Below are 18,137 nucleotides of genomic sequence, written 5' to 3'. Positions count from 1 at the left end.
GGCAGAGCTGCGGGGCCGCGGGTCCCCCGGCCGCCACCGCCGCTCCTCACGGGCAGGGAAACTTGGGCAGCGGCCGCCCTACCTGTGCTGCCAGCGCCCAACCTCCTGCCCGGCGCCGCCGCGCTCCTCCATGGCGGGCCGGGGCCGCGGGTCCCTCCAGACCAGCGCGGTCGCTGCCCCGCACCCGGGGCTCGGCTCGGCTCGGCTCGGCTCTGCCCTTCCCGGGCGCTCTCCTCAAGCTGCAGCGCCGCCGCCTCCCTCCTCCGCGCTGAGCTGCCCGCCGCCTCCCACGCCCGCGCACCTTGGCTGGGGCGGCAAGGGCGCCCCGCCCCGCCCCGCACCTGGGAGGCGCCGCTCCCTGCGCCCGCCCCAGCCCGAGCAGGCTGCACCCCGCAGTGCAAGGAGAGGTCCCGGCCCTGGGGCAGAGCAGGGCAGTTTCCCAGTGACCCTCCAGGAGTGCCCCCCCCAGTCCTGCCCTGTCCTGACTCAGGGCCGCGGACAAACCCAAGGGGGTGCAGTTGATTCCTGCTCCAGCCAGAGTGGGAAACCAGCTTGCCTTCGTGGCCGTTATCAGGGATCCTGATTTTTTTCTGACCAAAAAAAAAAAAAAATCGACCTGGCAGGGGAAACACCTGAATCTGGGGCCATGCAGGCAGTTTTCCTTAAGTGCCCGGGGGATAACTGCTCTTCTGGCACGGTTTAGTACCCGCCGAGGTGTCGGGACTTAAAGCCCACTTTATGGAAAGGGGAGGCTTCTCCCTAGCTTGCCCCTGCGGCCGTATGGCTGAGGGCAGGCGAAACTGGGCCTGCACCTAGGATGCCTGAAGACTTCGGAAATATCTAAAGCCCCTGGTGGGGGTGGAGGATGTTTGCTGGTTGTAGGGCCACTTATGGTTCTGGACTGACTCATGGATTTGGACTTGATTTGAGTTGGAACATAAAATGTTTCTTAAAAAAAAATCCCCAATTTTTTGGAATAAAAAAGTAACCCCACAATCCACATTTTTCTGTGATTAAAATGAAAAATTACTACACATTTAGACAGGTGTTTCATTTTAATCACAGAAAAATGTGGATCGCAGGATTACTTTTTTTTAATCTAAAAATTGGGTGGGTTTGTTTTTTTTCAAATCAGAGAAAACCAAGATCTTCATTGTCTGGGTGTTAATGACCCCCTTTCCTTTGTTTGTAACGGTCTTCCAATCAAGCTGCCCTTTGCTCTGCCATTCTGCTCTGTTAGCTGCTCCCCACATGCCAGCTTCTAGTCACCACCCTGCAGCCTGCTGTGAAGTCTAGCTTAAAAGACTCAGCTTAACTCAGGTGCGGAAAACATTAACTCAGGTGAACATTAACTCGGGTGTGGGAATAACCTACAGTGAAACCTTGCACTGTCAACCTGTTCAGGAAAGCTAGATTTGGTTTTATCATTATCACTCTGAAAAAAAAAGAGGTGTACATTTAATTCTAATGACTACAGGACAAAAGAAAGAACACTTTTGCCTAGTTTTTGTTTTGTCCTGTCGTGCACAATATATGATATAGCAAAGTAACACACTTTCAATAAAATGATATTTGTTGTTACTTTGATCTTAAACTGAATAATACAGCCCTGAGCCCTAGTAGATCAGTAAAGCTTCTAGTTTTGTTTTAACTGGAGAAAAGTGTGTTGTGTTCTGTGTGATGATACGCTATCTCCCTCCCCTCACACACACACTTTTCAAAATCCTAGATCCACCTGTGCTTGAGGTCCAGTCCTGCTGCCTCTTTCCAGCTCAGATCTAAATGGCTTATCTGCCAGAAGGAGATGAACTCTAAATGGCCTTAATGTGATGCTAAAAGCAGAACCCCTAAGCCCCCAAGGGCCCTCCCGGGCCTTGTGCTCCACCTGGGTACATAGCCTACACCAAACTATTTGCAGGACTCCTCCAGTCCTTATTTTTTGTATTTCCTCTGAGAGTGCATTCCATGTACTTAATATTTGTTCCACATTTTTGTTCAAGGCATGGATTTTTTAAATTTCCTTTTCTTCCCCCAAGCTACTGCAGACTTGAAACCAAAATCTTGCCAAGTCAGACTTGTACAAAGGCTCACCTCTCAGCTCCTGTTCCATGTGATTGCATGTCAGTCCGCACAGATCCATGTGCAAGATCTAGCCTTCAAGAATGCACAGAGTCCCATTGACTTCATTCACAGGAACCTAGGTAAAGGCTCATTCAGGCGCTTAACCTTCCACATAGCTACTGCTCTCCTTGATGGGTGCAAGACTTCCTGAGATCAGGCCTTAATTCTCTGTGGAGCCAGGAACAGATATCAGGATCCTATCCTATACTCTAGCGACAAGGCAATTTTCTAACCATATAAAGTACTATAAATATTTTTAACATTTAAAATGTACCTGACTGTATTAATCATACACCGCAAACACTGGTTTAGAAGGTGGCTTTCCTGCTAAGGGAAATGTCTCCTTAAAATTAGGGTTAACATATTTCCAGTTCCAAAAAAAAGATACACCCATGCCCTCCACACATACATGCACGCACATGATAGTTCCCAAGCCCTGGCCCTCCAACCCCCACCTCCCACAGACTTATTTGCATGCAATTCTTCCGGCTGCTCCCGTCCCACCCTCCCTACCTGGCTGCATGCCAGCCATCACGCATGTATGCCTTGCCTCTAGTTGCCCTCCCTCCACTCCCCCCCAGCCCTAAACAGCTCCTTGCTAGGTCAAGCTAGGAAAAACTTCAAAACTAAGCTGACCAAACTCCTGGACATCTGATCAGGAAGATCCAAAAAGAGGACGTGTCTGGAAAAACCCATACGTATGGTAACCCTACTTAAAATATATACAAAAGGGGGAGGGAATTTCCCTCCAAACAGGATTTAGCAGTAATATTGGTTTCTTTCCTTCTTTCTTTTTCTTTCATTCAATACTCAAAGCCTAGTACACTCTGCAGCTTGTTTTATGTTCCCCTGAAGAATTTGTTGGCAGCAAAGCCAAAGTTTTATTACACTGAGATGATATTATTAGCTTTAGTTTTTATTTACTTAATTTCTACCATAAGGTAGCAATCAAAGACAGAATGGAAAAACAACAGCCTCTGAATTTTCCCCATTTCTCCAGCTTGTCTGCCACTGGAAAGACTGTTTCCTCAAAACAGTGCTTGTGGGAAAACCAAACACACCTACTACAATAACTAGAAAACTGAAACATACATGTTAAAAAAAAACCTAAATGAGAGAAAAGGAACGGTGAAATGATATTCTTTCCTCCACATTTTTAATAAAGTTTTGTCTTTGTACCAGGCAAGCTCTTGGAAAAATGACAGTTACTGCCAGAGAAATATTATCTACCAGAGACAGCAAGCAGTAGTTGAAAAGAGTGACAAGTGCGATTTCATAAAGAAGATCAACAGTTGAACCTCCCAACATGATCCTCAAGGCAGCTGCCTCCTCTATATGGATCAAAAACAATGTACCACACAGAAATATAGACACGATTCACATCCAACAGCATAAGAAAAACAGTAAGGGAATATTCCAGAACCATTCCCTTTAATAGAATGAAAAGATTGCTACTAGCCTAGCAAAACATCCCTATGCCTATGAAATCTAAAAACCTAAGAAAAACTGTGAGCCCATGCATGCCTTTACTCACAAGATAAAACACTGGAGTAAAATGATTCATATGATTGAGTATTAGCAGGTTCAGAACTTAACCTAGAGGAAAATGTTGGTGAGTCTGGCCTGATTCATGCTAGTAAGTTTTCCTGGCATAGGCTAAATCAGAAAGGACTATGGGAAAAACTTTCACCCTTCTCAACAGAACTGTTGGCTAAACTTCCTCTATGGATTTTGCTTTGGTCAGTAGAAGCTTATGTCATTTGGGAAGATGGTTTGATTATAACAGCAAAAATATTCCCTTTACCAATGTACACTGCACCTCCACTATAGATACAGACATGTTAATAAATTAGATTAGCTTTTAAATGACACTGGGTGCATCCACATGTGTGCTTTAACACACATTAGCCTACTTTAATGACCATTAAAGCATTACTACCACAGTGGAGGTACTAGATTTAGCACACATTACCTAAAGCACATTAATGAATGTATACATGTGCCCACTGAGACCCAAATCTTGTTCACTATCCAGGCATCCTGCATTTGCCCCAGTGGAAAAGGTGATACAGAGGTCTTTCAGACCAACCCATCACCACGCAGCCAACTGGCAGCCAGCCTCTTGCTTATGACACTGGCCTTATCAGTTGCAAAGGTATAGACAGCGCTAATGAACATGTATCCCTTTTGGTTTGGATATTCTTGCATGCCAAAGTGCAATGGATCCTTGGCTGTTTATGCTGTGCTTGGTCAGGTCTGAATGAGAATGGGCTGACAGTCAAAACTGGTCCCCCACCATCTTTCAGCTCAAAGATCCCATGCCATCTTTCAGCTCAAGTTCACCCACTCCACCCCTCGTCCCCCAACATGCACTCTCTCCAGACATACAGCCTAAGAACTGGCCTGTTACATGCCTTCCCAGCCTCCTCCTCGCCACATCCTCTCCAGGTGCATACATGGCAAACACAAAAAAGAGAGAGGAATGTCATGCAGTAGCTGAATCCTTATCGTGTGAAAGCCTGTGATGGGACTGGGCCCCAGTGGCAGCCATGACACCCCCCTGGTGGCCACACACCTCCTGCCCCTTAGGATACCCTCCCTTTCTTCTTGCCTGTCATGCCTTGATGGAATAATTGGGTTACAAAAAGAGAGGTTGCCCTAGGGTTCCAGACCAAGACTTCTTCTATTCCTCATCCCACATGTCTGTCCCAGACTCAGCTGATCTCAGTCTTGCCCCTCAAGCATTAAGTGGGACCTCCTGGTCCCATCTGTGCTCCTAGGGCACCAGTTGCCTTAAGGATTAGTTGTGGTCTCCTTCCATCCAGGCCTCACAGATATTACAAGTTATCACTTTAGCAGGGTCCCTCACCCCTCAGCACTGTTTGACCCCTCTGGCCTCAAAAGCATTGTTGGAGTGTTGACAGTCTTCCCAGCCTCAACCCCTCTCTCTAGCTAGGTCATTAGCCCAAGGCCCACAGTCCTGGGCTCAGCTTGTAGGCCCCAGCCCTGCTCTCGTCCTTCCGAGGCTCTGGCTGGCCCTCTTGGCTTCAGGCCACCTCTATATTGTTCTCTCCAATTCAGTTTTTCGGTTTTCTGACTTCAGCCTTTCTCTGCTCACCCTTTCTGGGCTCTGGGTCCCTGGCCCTAGTCTCACCCTTCTTAGGCTATGCATTCTGGCCCTCCCAGCCTCAGCCCACCTTTCAAGCCCCTGCCATGTTCAGGCTATTGGCCCTTTTGACCTCAACTACTTACTTCTGGTGCCCAGGCCCCTGTCAGAGCTCAAGCCTTGGCATGCCTCTTGGCACCCCACTGTGGCTCAGGCGTTAGCCTTCCTGGCTTCTGCCTGCCCATGCCTTAGGCCCCTGCCCCTGCCTCTGCCACTGGCAGGACTCAAGACCTCATGCATCTCTCAGGAACCCCTGTGGTTCATACTCCTGCCCCTGGCAGGGCTCAATAGCACCCCTGTGGGTCCTCGTCACCCCTTATAGCCACACCTGGTCTCCCAGTTTACTGGGTCTTAACTTTCCTGCAAGCCAAGATACTCCTTCCACTTCACTTGCAGCTCTCAGGGACATCTTGGGTGCTGGGCAGTTCCCCTCCTACAGCCATCCTGCTCAAGAACTCCTCCTCCTGTATCTGCAGGGCTAGATTGCAGTCCTGTTATCCAGGACTGGTCTTATGTACCTCTAAAGCTCCACTCTTTTCTGTCTGGTGCCTCTCCAGCCAGCCACAGGAGTTTCCAATTAGGCCTGCCAGCTAGCCTGACTTCCACCACTGAAGATTAGCTCAGCTGCCTGCGGTTCCCTTCTGGGCTGCCTGTAGGTCTGCTCCTGGGTTGTTTGGGTGTCTGTCCTCTGTGCAGCTAGCTCTCAGGACAGTTACTCCTCCCCACAGGAGCAGTTCCTAGCCTGGCTGATACCACCTGCTTATTTCTCCACAGCTGACCCTTGTTCAGCTGACCGTACCCCCAGCACTGGTGACGTGTAGGAGGTGCACACACACTCCCCGAGCTTGATGGTGCACCCCCTGCAAAAAGGTCCCTCCGACACTGCTGGTGGTGTCTGTGGGCAGTCCGCAATCACCACTGGCAGCTGCCGACAGTGCCAGCGGTGTTTGCGGGTGGTCGTCAACCACCAATCAGTGCTCACCAGCTCTCTCCCCCTGCCGCCAACACTGCTGATGGCATCTGCGGGCAGTCCACAATCACCACTGCTGGCTGCCAATGCTGCCAGCAGCATCTGCAGGTGATCGCCAACCACCAGTCAGTGCTCACCACCCCCCATTCACCCCCAACAGTGCCATAGCTGCCTGTGCGAGCTCCTCACTTGCTGCCATCATGCTCTCGCCACCGCCAGCACTGCTACCTGTGGGAACTCGCCATGCCCCCCGCAGCCTCCAGGGCCACATAGTGTTCATAGCCCCCAGCAAGCGTAATCTGTAGCAGCATCCCCCTAGAGTAACAGGAGACTCTGGCTCCCTGTTACAGAGCTCCTGGGAGCATATTAGCACAGTATGAGCAGTAAGGAACAGCATTTCCTTCTGTTGCAGTAAGGACCACAGGCAAATAAATACAAACTAGTGTCCACACCCATATGCTACCAAACCCTGCTAGGCAGAACTTAGTGGCATGTATGCAGTACTACACTAAATGACCACGCTGCTTTCAGTTCAGGAGTCAGCAAACTTCGCAGGTCTTGGGAGTGACAGCATGTCTCAGCACAGTGCTGCCTTGCACTGTATAAACCAGGAGCAGGCAAAATGCAACCAGCAGGCCAGATGTGGCCCACCAAGCCATTTTGTCTGGCCTGCAGAGCCCCTAAAAAATTTAGAAAATTAATATTCATCTGCTTCTGGCTGCCTGTCAAAGATGACAGGTGCCAGGGGCAGTAGAACCCAGGGGAAGCTGGTGGCAGGACCTAGCAGAACAGCAGCAAGGCCAGCTGGGCCCTGCTGCGCCCTAAACCACCCCCAACTGGAAGCCTCTGCCTAGTAGAGGCTTCTGGCCTGGGACCCTGGAGCTGTTCCTGCCTCCCTCTGCCAGAGAGAAAGTTCAGATGTGTGGTGGGAGAGAAGCAGGGAAGGACTGTGGGCAATTGCTCCAGTCCTTGAGGCTGGGCCAGATCCTGCTGAGTCCTGCAGTTGTGGCCATGCAGCTGGGAACCATGTGGTGCCAGAGCACTGTGGCAGCTGACAGGAAGGAGGGGGAAAGTAGAAGCGAGAGAGTGCACAGGAGTAGTGGCAGCTGGGCAGGAGTGTGAGGCCCACACTGGTGTCCCGGGGCCAGTGCTGGCAGGGCCTGGGGGGTGAGGGGGCAGCAGCAGCATGAGGTTCAGGCCAGCCAGGGCTCTATGGAGCCAAGCCAGGCTGCACCAGCAGGGATAGGGGAGAGCTGGCCCGGCACCAGATTCCCTGCTGGCCTGAGCCCTGCACTCCTGCCACCCCAGTCTGGGCCCACTGGCACTGGCCCTGGGGCTCCAGTGTGGGCCCCACAGTCCCACCCAGCTGTCACTGCATTCCCACATACCCACTCACTCCCACTCACCACCCCCCCACCTGTAGCCTCCATTTCCCCACTTTCCTCCCTGCCACTGGCTGTTCCAGCACTATGTGGCTCCCAGCTTCATTGTCAGACCATGGGAGTACAGGGCCCACACTGGTACCCTGGAACCAGGAATGGGAGGGGAGGTGGGTGTGTGTGCGCGTGCACGGAGGGGAAGAGAGAGACAGAGAAAACAATGAAGGAGGGACAGTGTGTGTGTGTGTGTGTGTGTGTGTGTGTAAACCCCATACCCACTCACACCCTACATAATTATCTATATAATTACCCACATGCTCCCTCACCTCACACCCACACCCCTCATACCTATCCACCCTCCCACAAAACCACGGTATAAATCGGGAGCAGGCAAAATGCAACCAGTGGGCCAGATGTGGCCCACCAAGCCATTCTGTCATTTTAAGCTATTGTGCAATCACCTCTATGTACACTATGCAAACATATGTAAATCAGGACAAAACCCGTTGCTGAAAGAAGTATGTCTAGGGTTAAGGGGATGGACTTCTGATAGCAAAGGTCAGGGATTAGGGGGCGGGACTTCCACTCACAAGATGGTGACCAGGGGGTGGGGCATCTGTCAAGGGGCGGGGCTACCCATGCAGACCTTGGTAGCTTGCCAAAACTTGGCAAGTGGCCCTCCAGCCAAAATAATTGCCTACCCCTGGTAGAAGTATACCCAGAGATGCCACTGCAGTAATCAGGGAGACTCTGGGCCTGATCCAGAGAAGCATCTGGTTTGAGCAATAAATGAAACACTTGTGAGTAGAAGTTCTGTCTAGACAGCTATCCATAGTGAGCAGATGAGCAAATGCTTTTGCTTGGCCACCTCTTGCACTGTACATGTCCCCCCAGCCAATTCCACTTGACCTTGGCAGATAATGACCCATGCTGCACTCTCTGAAAAATTAAAACAACAGCCTGTGTGTAGCACCATTACCAGCCACTGCTACTCCAGGGTGGTCGGGAAGGATAGTGCTGTCCAGAAACCAAGCTGCTTTGACCCATCCAATTCATCAGCTTGGTGCTCCACTTCTCCAGCCCTCAGGAAACTTATACTTACAGTGGGCAGCCAGGATCCCTCCATCTCAGTTCTGACCATTGCCTGCAAGTAAAGGACTAAAGATTGCTGAGGTCCACCTATGTTACACAACATTTAGCTATTTTTGAACTTCTGCATAGCTCCCTATCTCATTCGTGCCTGAATCCCGTTCGTCAGCTCTTTTCTCTACTATCAAATCTCAAAGCAGCCTTCATTTGATAGTATTGCCCTGCAGTCACCCATAGCACACAAGCTAAGCTGTGCCAACAAATATAGGTACTTCACGCACAGCAAAAAAAAAAGGGGGAGCATCACAACAGGGAGATGGCTACTTAAAGCTAGCAGTAAGTATGAAGAGCAACAGAAAAGCCAAGATGCCCATGCTGCTCGAGACCCTGCAGGGCTTCTGTGTGTAGTAAGGCCAGTAAACCCAGGTGTTATATAGAAGAAAAAGTATGAGGATTGGATTCAGAGAACTCTTTCATCCCAAGGTTTCATTCATGCAAATGGATGGCAGTAGTTGCATTGCAAGAGCTCCAGTAACATACAGTCACATTCCCACATTTGGCTTAAAGTACATGGCCCACATCCCACCAAATGACATGCCCTTGCTGGTTGTCACTTGCCAATCAGTCATGCCTTTAACTACTCAATCCTGGGCCAGCCCTTCTATCTCTACTATGCAACTCTCACCAAGACCGTCGCCTGTGCTCTCACAGATGTGCAAAACATAGCACATCATCGAAATCTGAGGTAGGTATCACTTGATAGCCTTCACCTAGACACTGGGTATGTACTATGTGGCCTGCAGCTGCCCAAAGGCACATACAACTGTCATCCTACAACTGCTCAATTACAAGTTAAACAGTTTCTTCCTGGTCCCCTGGTCAAAGTCCCTTAAGTTTTCATGAGCAACAGCAGCTGTGCGTAGGCAGAGTCACCAAGTATCAGCAAAGGGCTGGTAACACCACTGAATTCTATGGTGCAACCAGTGCTGGCAACCTTTCTGTTCCTCATCAGGGAAACCAAAGTAGAACGATTGAAAACTGTCCATACCACTCTGCACTGATATGCATGAATCTTCCACAGGAAGCAACCATGTCCTGATGCACATGGGAGAAAAACACCCCTCCTATTGATGAAGTCCAAGCCTTCAGGCAGGAGGAAGTAAAAAACTGGAACTTGTGCTTTACCACCTTTCTTTAATTATGGAAACCCAGGTGTGCAAAGCCACCAATAATCTCTTAGGTGTCAAAAAGCCTCAAGAAATGTGGGGCCAGCCACATTTTACAACTGCCTCATGCACCACAGCATCACGTGTAAACTTGCCACAGTCAATTAAACTGGTTTACTTACAAACCATTGTCCACTGGAGGTTGTTAGCTTCCAGATAGGTATTACCACTTGCCTCTCCAGAATCAAAGGATCTCATGTGGATCACCTATCTCTGCAGCTCTGAGGCTGGCTCTCAACAGATTCCAGGAAAACCGTATTTTATCCAGAAGTTGTTCTGCCCCTACTGCCCCTAGAGCTTCAGCATGCTCTTCTCCACTGGTTCAGGCTTTTTTCAAGCCCAGAGCTGGTACTCAGCAGTCTACACTTGGTCCCAGAGTAACCCAACCTCCATCACTGACAGTTGCATGTAGATCCCTGCCTTATCCTTATCTTTTGGTAGCTTGCTGGAATTGGGCATTAAGAGTTACGCAACAAAATTGGCAATTTCAGCATGCGGCTGCTAGTCCTGTTGCAGTATGAGTTGCAATTGCTCAATGATGTGGGTGAGATTGCAAGGGATTGTGCATTTAGCAGTGGGAAGCCAGACACATGGTCAGAATATGGTGCTGATCAGTGAGTAGCAGCTTAAGGACCTCTAGACTTCTTTGTTGTTGGAAAATGGTGACATTTTCCCCAAAAGAAGTTTTCCTGGTGATTCTCACAAATGCTTTGTGGTTGATTTATGACAGTTGATGTTGGTGTTGGGGACTTCTGGTTAATCTCCTCTAGAATTCCCACACTGAGTTATCCTACATTTTAGTAGGGGACATAGCAGAGTCAGTCCAAGGGTAATTGGTGCCCTAGGTGAACTGTGTACCTCAGCACCCCCATCACTTCCAATATAGAGGAAAATTAGGATAATGATGCTAGTGGTATGCTCTTGTCAGGATGCCTAGGAATTGGGCACTGTAATGCTTAGAGTGGCATTGTCCATGTACCTTTGAGGCCTTGGGCTTACATGTTTAAGCACGTTTAAACTTCTGTTTCATCGGGGCTGGGCTGATGCTCTCTGCTCTCTTCTCCCTGCTCCCATCCTGCAGACAGCACCAGAACTGGTGGGGGTGGTGGTGGAAGCAGGGCTAGGGGAGGGATATTGCAGGCAGGCATCTCCTCCTGGACTGGCTCCTAAGTAGAGCTTAATTCCACGCCCTCCTGACCCAACAGTGAATGCCTGTTGGGTCGGGAGTGTCACTGTGACTTATGGTGTTTTGCAGAAAGTGCCATGACTTACGCCTGGAGCTACATGTCTGTCAGCAACCTCTGTGTTACAAGGCTTGTTTTTTAGGTACCTGGTCCCTTCAGGAAAACTCTGAACCCTGTCTCCCACACAGAGTGCATGGGGAGAAGCAGACACATTAGGAGAGCATTGAGCAGGTTATAAGGAACTACCTGAAGTTAGCATGGGGAGGGATGTTTCTGACAGTAGTCAAATACAGTGGGTTATCTTAAGTCTTGCCGCTGTAGACAGGCACAGAAACAAAACTTTAGGCACTTGAAGAACATTAAGCCCCAAAACTGAATGGTCTGTGGAGTGAGGTAGCAGCTGAGTGACGGTGTTCTAAGAAGCAATTTTGAACTTAGTGTCCAAACTCTGCCTAAATCCTTTATTGGATCTGGCCCTTTAGCTTAGAGTTAAATGTTCAAGATCACCTGATGGACTTACTCAGTCACACAGGAAGTGTGAAATCTTGTTCTGTTGGAGTCAATGGTAAGCTTGTTCAACATGGTAAAACAGCAAATAAGGCAGAAGTTCGCCCCAGATCTTCCACTTTACCAAAACCACGTTACCTTTTGATTCACATGGCCAACCCTTGTCTCTTTTCCTTTCGATCACAACTATACTGTGAGTGTTCCTTTAAGAATAATCCTACCAGATGCACCACATGCAACAAACCTGTGGCTAAATAAAGTTATGTCTATGCTAGAAAAAGTCATCAAAGTTAGGTTGGCATATACATCAGCCCATTTTTGCATTGTAGATAATCTAAGTGTTACATACATTTTCCATTAGTTTAAATACAAATCTAATAACTGTTAGCAAAATTACTGTTCACTCAGAATGTCTGATTCCCACCAAGCTTGCTATTTATTCATCTTAAAGAATCTCTTTAGAGTGATAACATGTTAATAAAAATAATTACGAAGTCTCAGTTTCGTTTAAAATATAAAAATATCTCTTTGCTATTGCAACTGTGGACAGGAAACAGTCTTATGTATGGTAATAGGATGGTAATATCTTGGTCACTGATAGAAAAGTGGTTAGCATTTCTACTTGCTCACTGGTGGGAATCACATGTGCACCACTTTGTAAATATATTAAAAGCAAAGGCACTGAGAACAAACAGCCACATAGGGCCCCAGGCTGCAAACTTGTAAATTAGGGATCTACAGAAATGGATGCTATTTATGACTGGTCCTTTATATATAAAAGTATTGCTGACAAGCAACACTGCCTAACTGCAAAAAGGTATAATTCTGTACTTTTCAAATCAGGGGAGCTAATAACCAATACGCCTACCAAACTGGCATGGCAAAAATGCACTGCTTTCAGCACCAGCTTTTCTGAAACATGTTTCTGGAGCCTTCCTGTTGTTAGTGAACGTGCTTGCTAAAAATTCTCTTATTTTGCTGCCACATGGAACATTTTAAACAATAGTTTCACCATGGGCATTAGGGTCTGATGGGAGATCTGCTAAATAGGAAAGGCAAATTATTAAAGATGTATGGAAAGGGAAATCATATTTTTATATGCAGTGGGACAAAAATGGTGTTGCCTAGCACTGCCTACTGTTACTCATTTACTGTAGCATTTAGGAGTCCTAGGTGTGGACAGTGCTAGGCACTGTCCTGATGCAACAATAATAGGTTCAGCTTGAGGCTGTGAAGGGGGCACAGCCCTCATCGGGCACCAGGTCCTTATGTTTCAGCCCTCAGGTCCTGCCCCTGTCCAGGCCCTTCCCCTGCTGCTTCTCCCTTCCTGGCTCCTGCCTATCCCCCTCATCCAACTCTCTTAGTTTCATCCCCATCCACTGGCTTCACTTCTTCCCCTGCCTCACCTTCTATCACATCCCAAGTCTTCTTATTCCTACTCCCATTGCTCCATCTCTCAAGCCCCCTTCCTATCTTCATGGAGAATACTGAAGATTATGTGGATTAGGTTCTAGTATGGAACAAAGCCAGATTCTGAAATCTTGAACTCCTTTGTGAAGTAGAATTTACATCTTCACAGTTCTTGTAACTAGTTATCAAACTGCACTCCACAGTTCTAGCGATCATTTTTGTGTTATCCCTTACTGCTAGGCAGATTTTTTTTTTAAATAACTATTTTTGTTATAACACATATACAAGGCCAGATAACTTCTGGCTGTCAGCTGTACAGAGGCACAAATCAGGGAATGTAAAGGCCCAAGAAAGTGCAAGGTGAAGATAGGTCACAAGATGGCAGTGGGAGGTAGACCTTGTGATGTGATGTACACAGGATCACTCTCCAGAGAGGCAAATAGTTCAGAGGATGTGCTCTAAGCTTATGTGTATGCATACACATTGTCTAGAACAGAACTGACCATACGTTCCTGTAAGTGAGTGTGTATCCTGGAGATGTCACGCTTGCTCGCTTGTTCCTCCACTTTGGAATCTCCCTTTGTTATTCGCCTGCCACACCTTCACATTCAAATGATTAGAAAAGAGAAAAGAAGGGAAGTGAGATATTTGTTACAATCAATGGTAGGGCTCAAGGGCAAAACTTTTCTTCACAGGGCTCCACCTCCTCTACACCCTGCCCTTACTGCACCTGCCCATTTTTAGGCCAGAAATTTCTTTTGATATCTCATTCTCACAGTAACGCACTGAGTGATGCCAGGCTACAGTCTGGTCATTCCTGCCATTTACCCACAGGAGTCAGCAATACAACCCTTGCCAACACGTTCAACTACATAATTTATAAGTCATTTGTTAAAAAGTCTTCACCATCAGTTCACCAAATCAGTTGTTTCTTATTTATACTTCACCCATTAGTGGTTTTATCATCACTACATGAATCCTTATCTATACTTCATTGATTAACAAGTTCCATCACTCAAGTAATTTTTATTTATACTTCATTAATTACCAAGTTTTCATCACTCAATTCTTACTTATACCTTGTCAATAAATGAGTTTACCATCACTCTTTGAAACATCAGTTAACAAGTCCAACTACTCTATTAATTTTCACTTTATACCTCACCAATTCACGAGTTTGTCAGGCACTGACTTATCCCATTCCCTGTGCTTATCTAGGATGGGTTCCTTTCATGAGTCGCTCACTGGTTCTTCCCATCAATAAATCATGTTTAGGGGACTGCTGTGTTCCATCCTTCATATGCTAGCTCATCTATTTAATTAGTCCCACAACTGAAAGAAAAAAAATTACCCAAGGCAAACTCCCTCCAGGAGGGCTTATCCTCTTCCTCCTCACCGTCACCACCAGGGCCTGGATGGTTCACTCTCCAGTTCCCATTGTTCTACCTGGTGTTCCATCCACTGCACTGACCCTACTTTTGGCTTTTCTTGCTCCCCGACTGGTGTCTGCGACTCGTGTTGCAGTTGACCCTGTTCTGTACCTCCTTCACAGACTGCACTGCCCTCTCCCAGGAGAAGCTATGCATTCCTCTCTCTGGATGATCTACATGTGTGCTGGCAGCCTCTTTTGGGTTCTATCAGAACTCCCAGCAACTAATCAGGGCCCACTTCACTAGCACATTGGCTGTGTGCCTCCCGAGCTGACTGCTTCTTCTAGTGGCTGACCGCATGTCTTTGGGGTCAGCACTGCAACCCTGAGGGCCCAGAGGTAGGTCCCTCAGCAGACTCATCTAGCTGGTCAGCCTGGACCATAACAGGGCCTGGGATCAGTGCCCTATTACAGTATCCTACCAAACATTCAGTTACACTTGTAGCAGAAATAAACTTCATCTGAGGATAAGAATTTTATGAGGAAGAGAACATGGACATACAATAACACTGCTTCTTTGTCACTAATGTGTTGGCTTGTAGCCAACTCTTCATTTGATCTGAATTTGGACTAAAGCTTTGATGTCACCTATCATGTTAAGCAGTGATACAGCTGGAATCTAGTTCACAAATGGAAGTCACTTAGTTCATTAGTATGTACTCTTTCATTGATCACATCAAAAGATAATTCTGGTGCTTGAGAAGATACACAAAAGATATTACTTCTCATTCTTCAGCCCTTCCCTGGGGCCTCTGCATCTGAGCGGATGCCACCTGGTGCTGCAAGGAACAGAAGGGCTGCACAAGGACCTCCTTGCCACTGTGAGCTCCACGCTGCCCTGGCAAAGCATCCCCTGTGCATGTGGCAGCAATGAGGGGCACAACCTTGCACCACTGAGCTCACAGTGGCAACAAGCTTCCCTGCATGGCCCCACTGTGCCCTGCAGTGCTGGGTGTCACCCGCTGCACTGCGGAGGCTCTGGGGAAGGGCATCAGGGTGGGAGCCTGAGCCCACAGTGCCTGTGCCTGACCCTGCCCCCACCTCATGTACAGATCTGGGGAGTCCCAGGAGCCCTCAGGGCTGTGGGGAGCTTCCCCCCCTGCCTCCGGATGAGCCACTCATGGCCCTGTCCATGGCACCCTGCTGGGGTCCTGCGGCCACACATTATGGTCCCAAGCCCCATGTACCACCCAGCTGGGAAGCAGCCCCAGCCCTACCAAACTCCCTCCCTTCCTATGGGGGCCTCAATCTCCCCCCCACCCCACGTACCTGTGGGAGCTGCTCTCCAGGCTGCCTCATGGCCATGTATGTGCACATGTCACCCCCTGCCTGACCGCTCTCCTCCTGCTCCCCCACAGCACCTTGCAGGCTGGAACTCTGCCAGCCTGCAGAGAGCTCTTGGCAAAATTGCAAAATCCACAGGTTTCTCCATTAAAATAATAAACCTGCGTTTTCCTCTGGTAAGGGGGGAAAGCCGTGTTTTACTCTGTTTTTCCATGGGAAATGAAAAACCCACATTCCTGATGATAATAAATGATATTTGAAAGTCTCATGGTTGTGTAGAACTGCCTTTCAAGGTTATTTCTATAATAGAACAAGAGACGATTCTAATTTATCATCATAAAGGAAGAACTATTTAAAAGATGACATTTATATAAGAATTAGTTGAGTTTTATATTTTCTTCTCAGTGGGACACTTTCTTGTCTCCGTTCATTTTTCTATGTGTGATCAGCCCTGGTGCCACTTCCCTGTGTGGTCTATACATAATCATCCTGCTACATTCCAGTCTGGAGAGTATTTACTATCTCCTGTTTGCTGCCTTTTGAATAATGATAATAATGTATCAAAGGAGACTTCAGGAATTCACAGATGATCACAATACACAAAACTACAATGCATGTAGTAAAGTACAAGTACTTTTTTCCTTTCCAGTAAAAAAGGACTTAAGGAAAAAGAAGCATACCTTTGGAGATTTGTGACACTTATCTTCAGTGTAACCTTAAGGCCTATGTTCACAGCAGTTCCCTACAATCTCATTATGACAGTAGCAAGCTAAAAATAATCTTTCAGTCTTTCTTTTATTGCCTGTTTTAAAAGATGCTTTTTATTTTAGAGTATCAGAAAGCAGTGGAAAAACTGGTAAATAATGATACGATTAGTCTAAACAAATCCATTTTCAGAGAATTTAAGAACTGTCTTGGAGGGGAAGCAGAGAGTATAAATAATTGCATCAGGAGTCTAGAGGCTATAAACTAATCAAAGCTATTTTTAACACATATCTTCAACACCCTACAGCCTACAAAGATAACTGACCTCCTTACGCCAGCAAGGTCATGTGCAGCTGCCAGGAATTAGCCAGTATAGAGCATATTTGTAGAGCAGTTGTTCATTTAATTTGTTTCTTTTTTCAGATCAAGTTTCAATATGTTTTTCTTATTTTCGTTTTTTTTCCCCCCCTCACTTTAAGTTTAGGAATATAAATGTGAGCAATAACAAAATTATAAAGCACAGGAGTCAGTAAGTAGGAAAAGGGTAGCACTTTTGCTAGGAAGTTCAGCAAAGGAAGAACAACAGGTGTTGTTATCTTAAGACCTAAACCAAGGGCATGGCATGTGTCAGGCAAAAGGAGTGGCGAAGAAGGGATCAAAGAAATAAGCAAAGGGACCTGGTTGCCCAGGATTAATGGAAATTAAAATTCAAGGGTTGTAATTAGAGAGACAATCAAAGTGTAATGGGAGAAGCTAAGGAAGTGGGGAAACTAAACCTTCTTCCTCATGAGTAGGGATCTTGGTTTTCTTTGTTAAAAATCCAAAATTATCTGAATAAAACCTCCCAAATTCACCCATGTTTTTCTGTGATTACAATGAAATGCCACTATATATATAGGTATCAGCTGAACACAATGTTTTATTGATATATTTACAATTTGAAAGCAATTTGGAAGCTTACCAGTGCCTCAATCATTATAATAAAACTAGCTAACTGCCCATCAGGAAGGGGCGGGACTGACAGGCCAGGACACATCCCAGGGGTGGCCGGGGGGGAGAAGCTTGCCCTCCCATTCCCTCCATCCTCCTTGGCCAGCACCCCATACCACCATTGCCTCTAGGGAACAGGGCTGACGGCAAGGGGAAAGGCACTGGCCTCAGCCCTCTGTCCCATCCCCTCCGTCCCCAGTGTCATGGTAGCACTCCACTGTGGTGCCACCACCGCCTCCTGGCCAGAACACTTTTGGAGCACTCTGATTGGTTACGGACAGACAGACAAACACACAGACTAAGGCTTTTATTATATTAGAATAAATTCTAAACACCTATCTATTTTGGTATTTCATTTTGTTTTTTTATCATGGAAAATCAGAGCTTCCCCTAACACCTTCATTCACCAAGAGTGAGTCCAGATGTGGTTGTCCCTGCCCCCCCCCCCACCTGCTGCTTTGTAGTTCTAAGCAGCCCTCATATGCCAGCATCCTGTCCCTGTCTATGCTATTGCCCCTCACTCCCATGCCACAGCCTCCTCAGCCCTGCTGGTGCCCCTCACTCCCAACCCACAGCCCGTGCCTACCCTCCACTTGCTCCCTCCTGGTGGCAGTTTCCCCCCTGTACCAGGATACGGGTCCAACTGCAGCTGTCCTCCCAGCTGCTTTGTGGCACTG

At 47.5% G+C, this 18,137-nt stretch overlaps 1 protein-coding gene across 2 annotated transcripts in view; it reads right to left on the bottom strand.

Moving 5' to 3' along the window:
* Positions 1-13,700, bottom strand: part of GRTP1 (growth hormone regulated TBC protein 1) — a 67,629-nt gene extending 53,929 nt beyond the window's left edge. Inside the window, exons 1-2 of one of the 2 annotated variants that reach the window (XM_019529626.1) lie at positions 13,556-13,700; positions 2,092-2,289 (exon numbers count right to left, since the gene is read on the bottom strand). In XM_019529626.1, coding sequence (XP_019385171.1) covers positions 2,092-2,120 — 29 coding nt within the window. In that variant the 5' untranslated portion in view covers positions 2,121-2,289; positions 13,556-13,700. Of the gene's footprint in view, positions 1-82; positions 269-2,091; positions 2,290-13,555 lie in introns of those variants that run through there. The other variant, XM_019529625.1, reaches the window with a different exon arrangement.
* Positions 13,701-18,137: the final 4,437 nt, after the last annotated feature.

This window comes from Crocodylus porosus, unplaced genomic scaffold, assembly GCF_001723895.1.
Source record: "Crocodylus porosus isolate Cpor-Errol unplaced genomic scaffold, CroPor_comp1, whole genome shotgun sequence".
NCBI lineage: Eukaryota > Metazoa > Chordata > Crocodylia > Crocodylidae > Crocodylus > Crocodylus porosus.
Note: the sequence above shows the minus strand (reverse complement) of the source record. Positions and strands in the feature narration are given on the sequence as shown.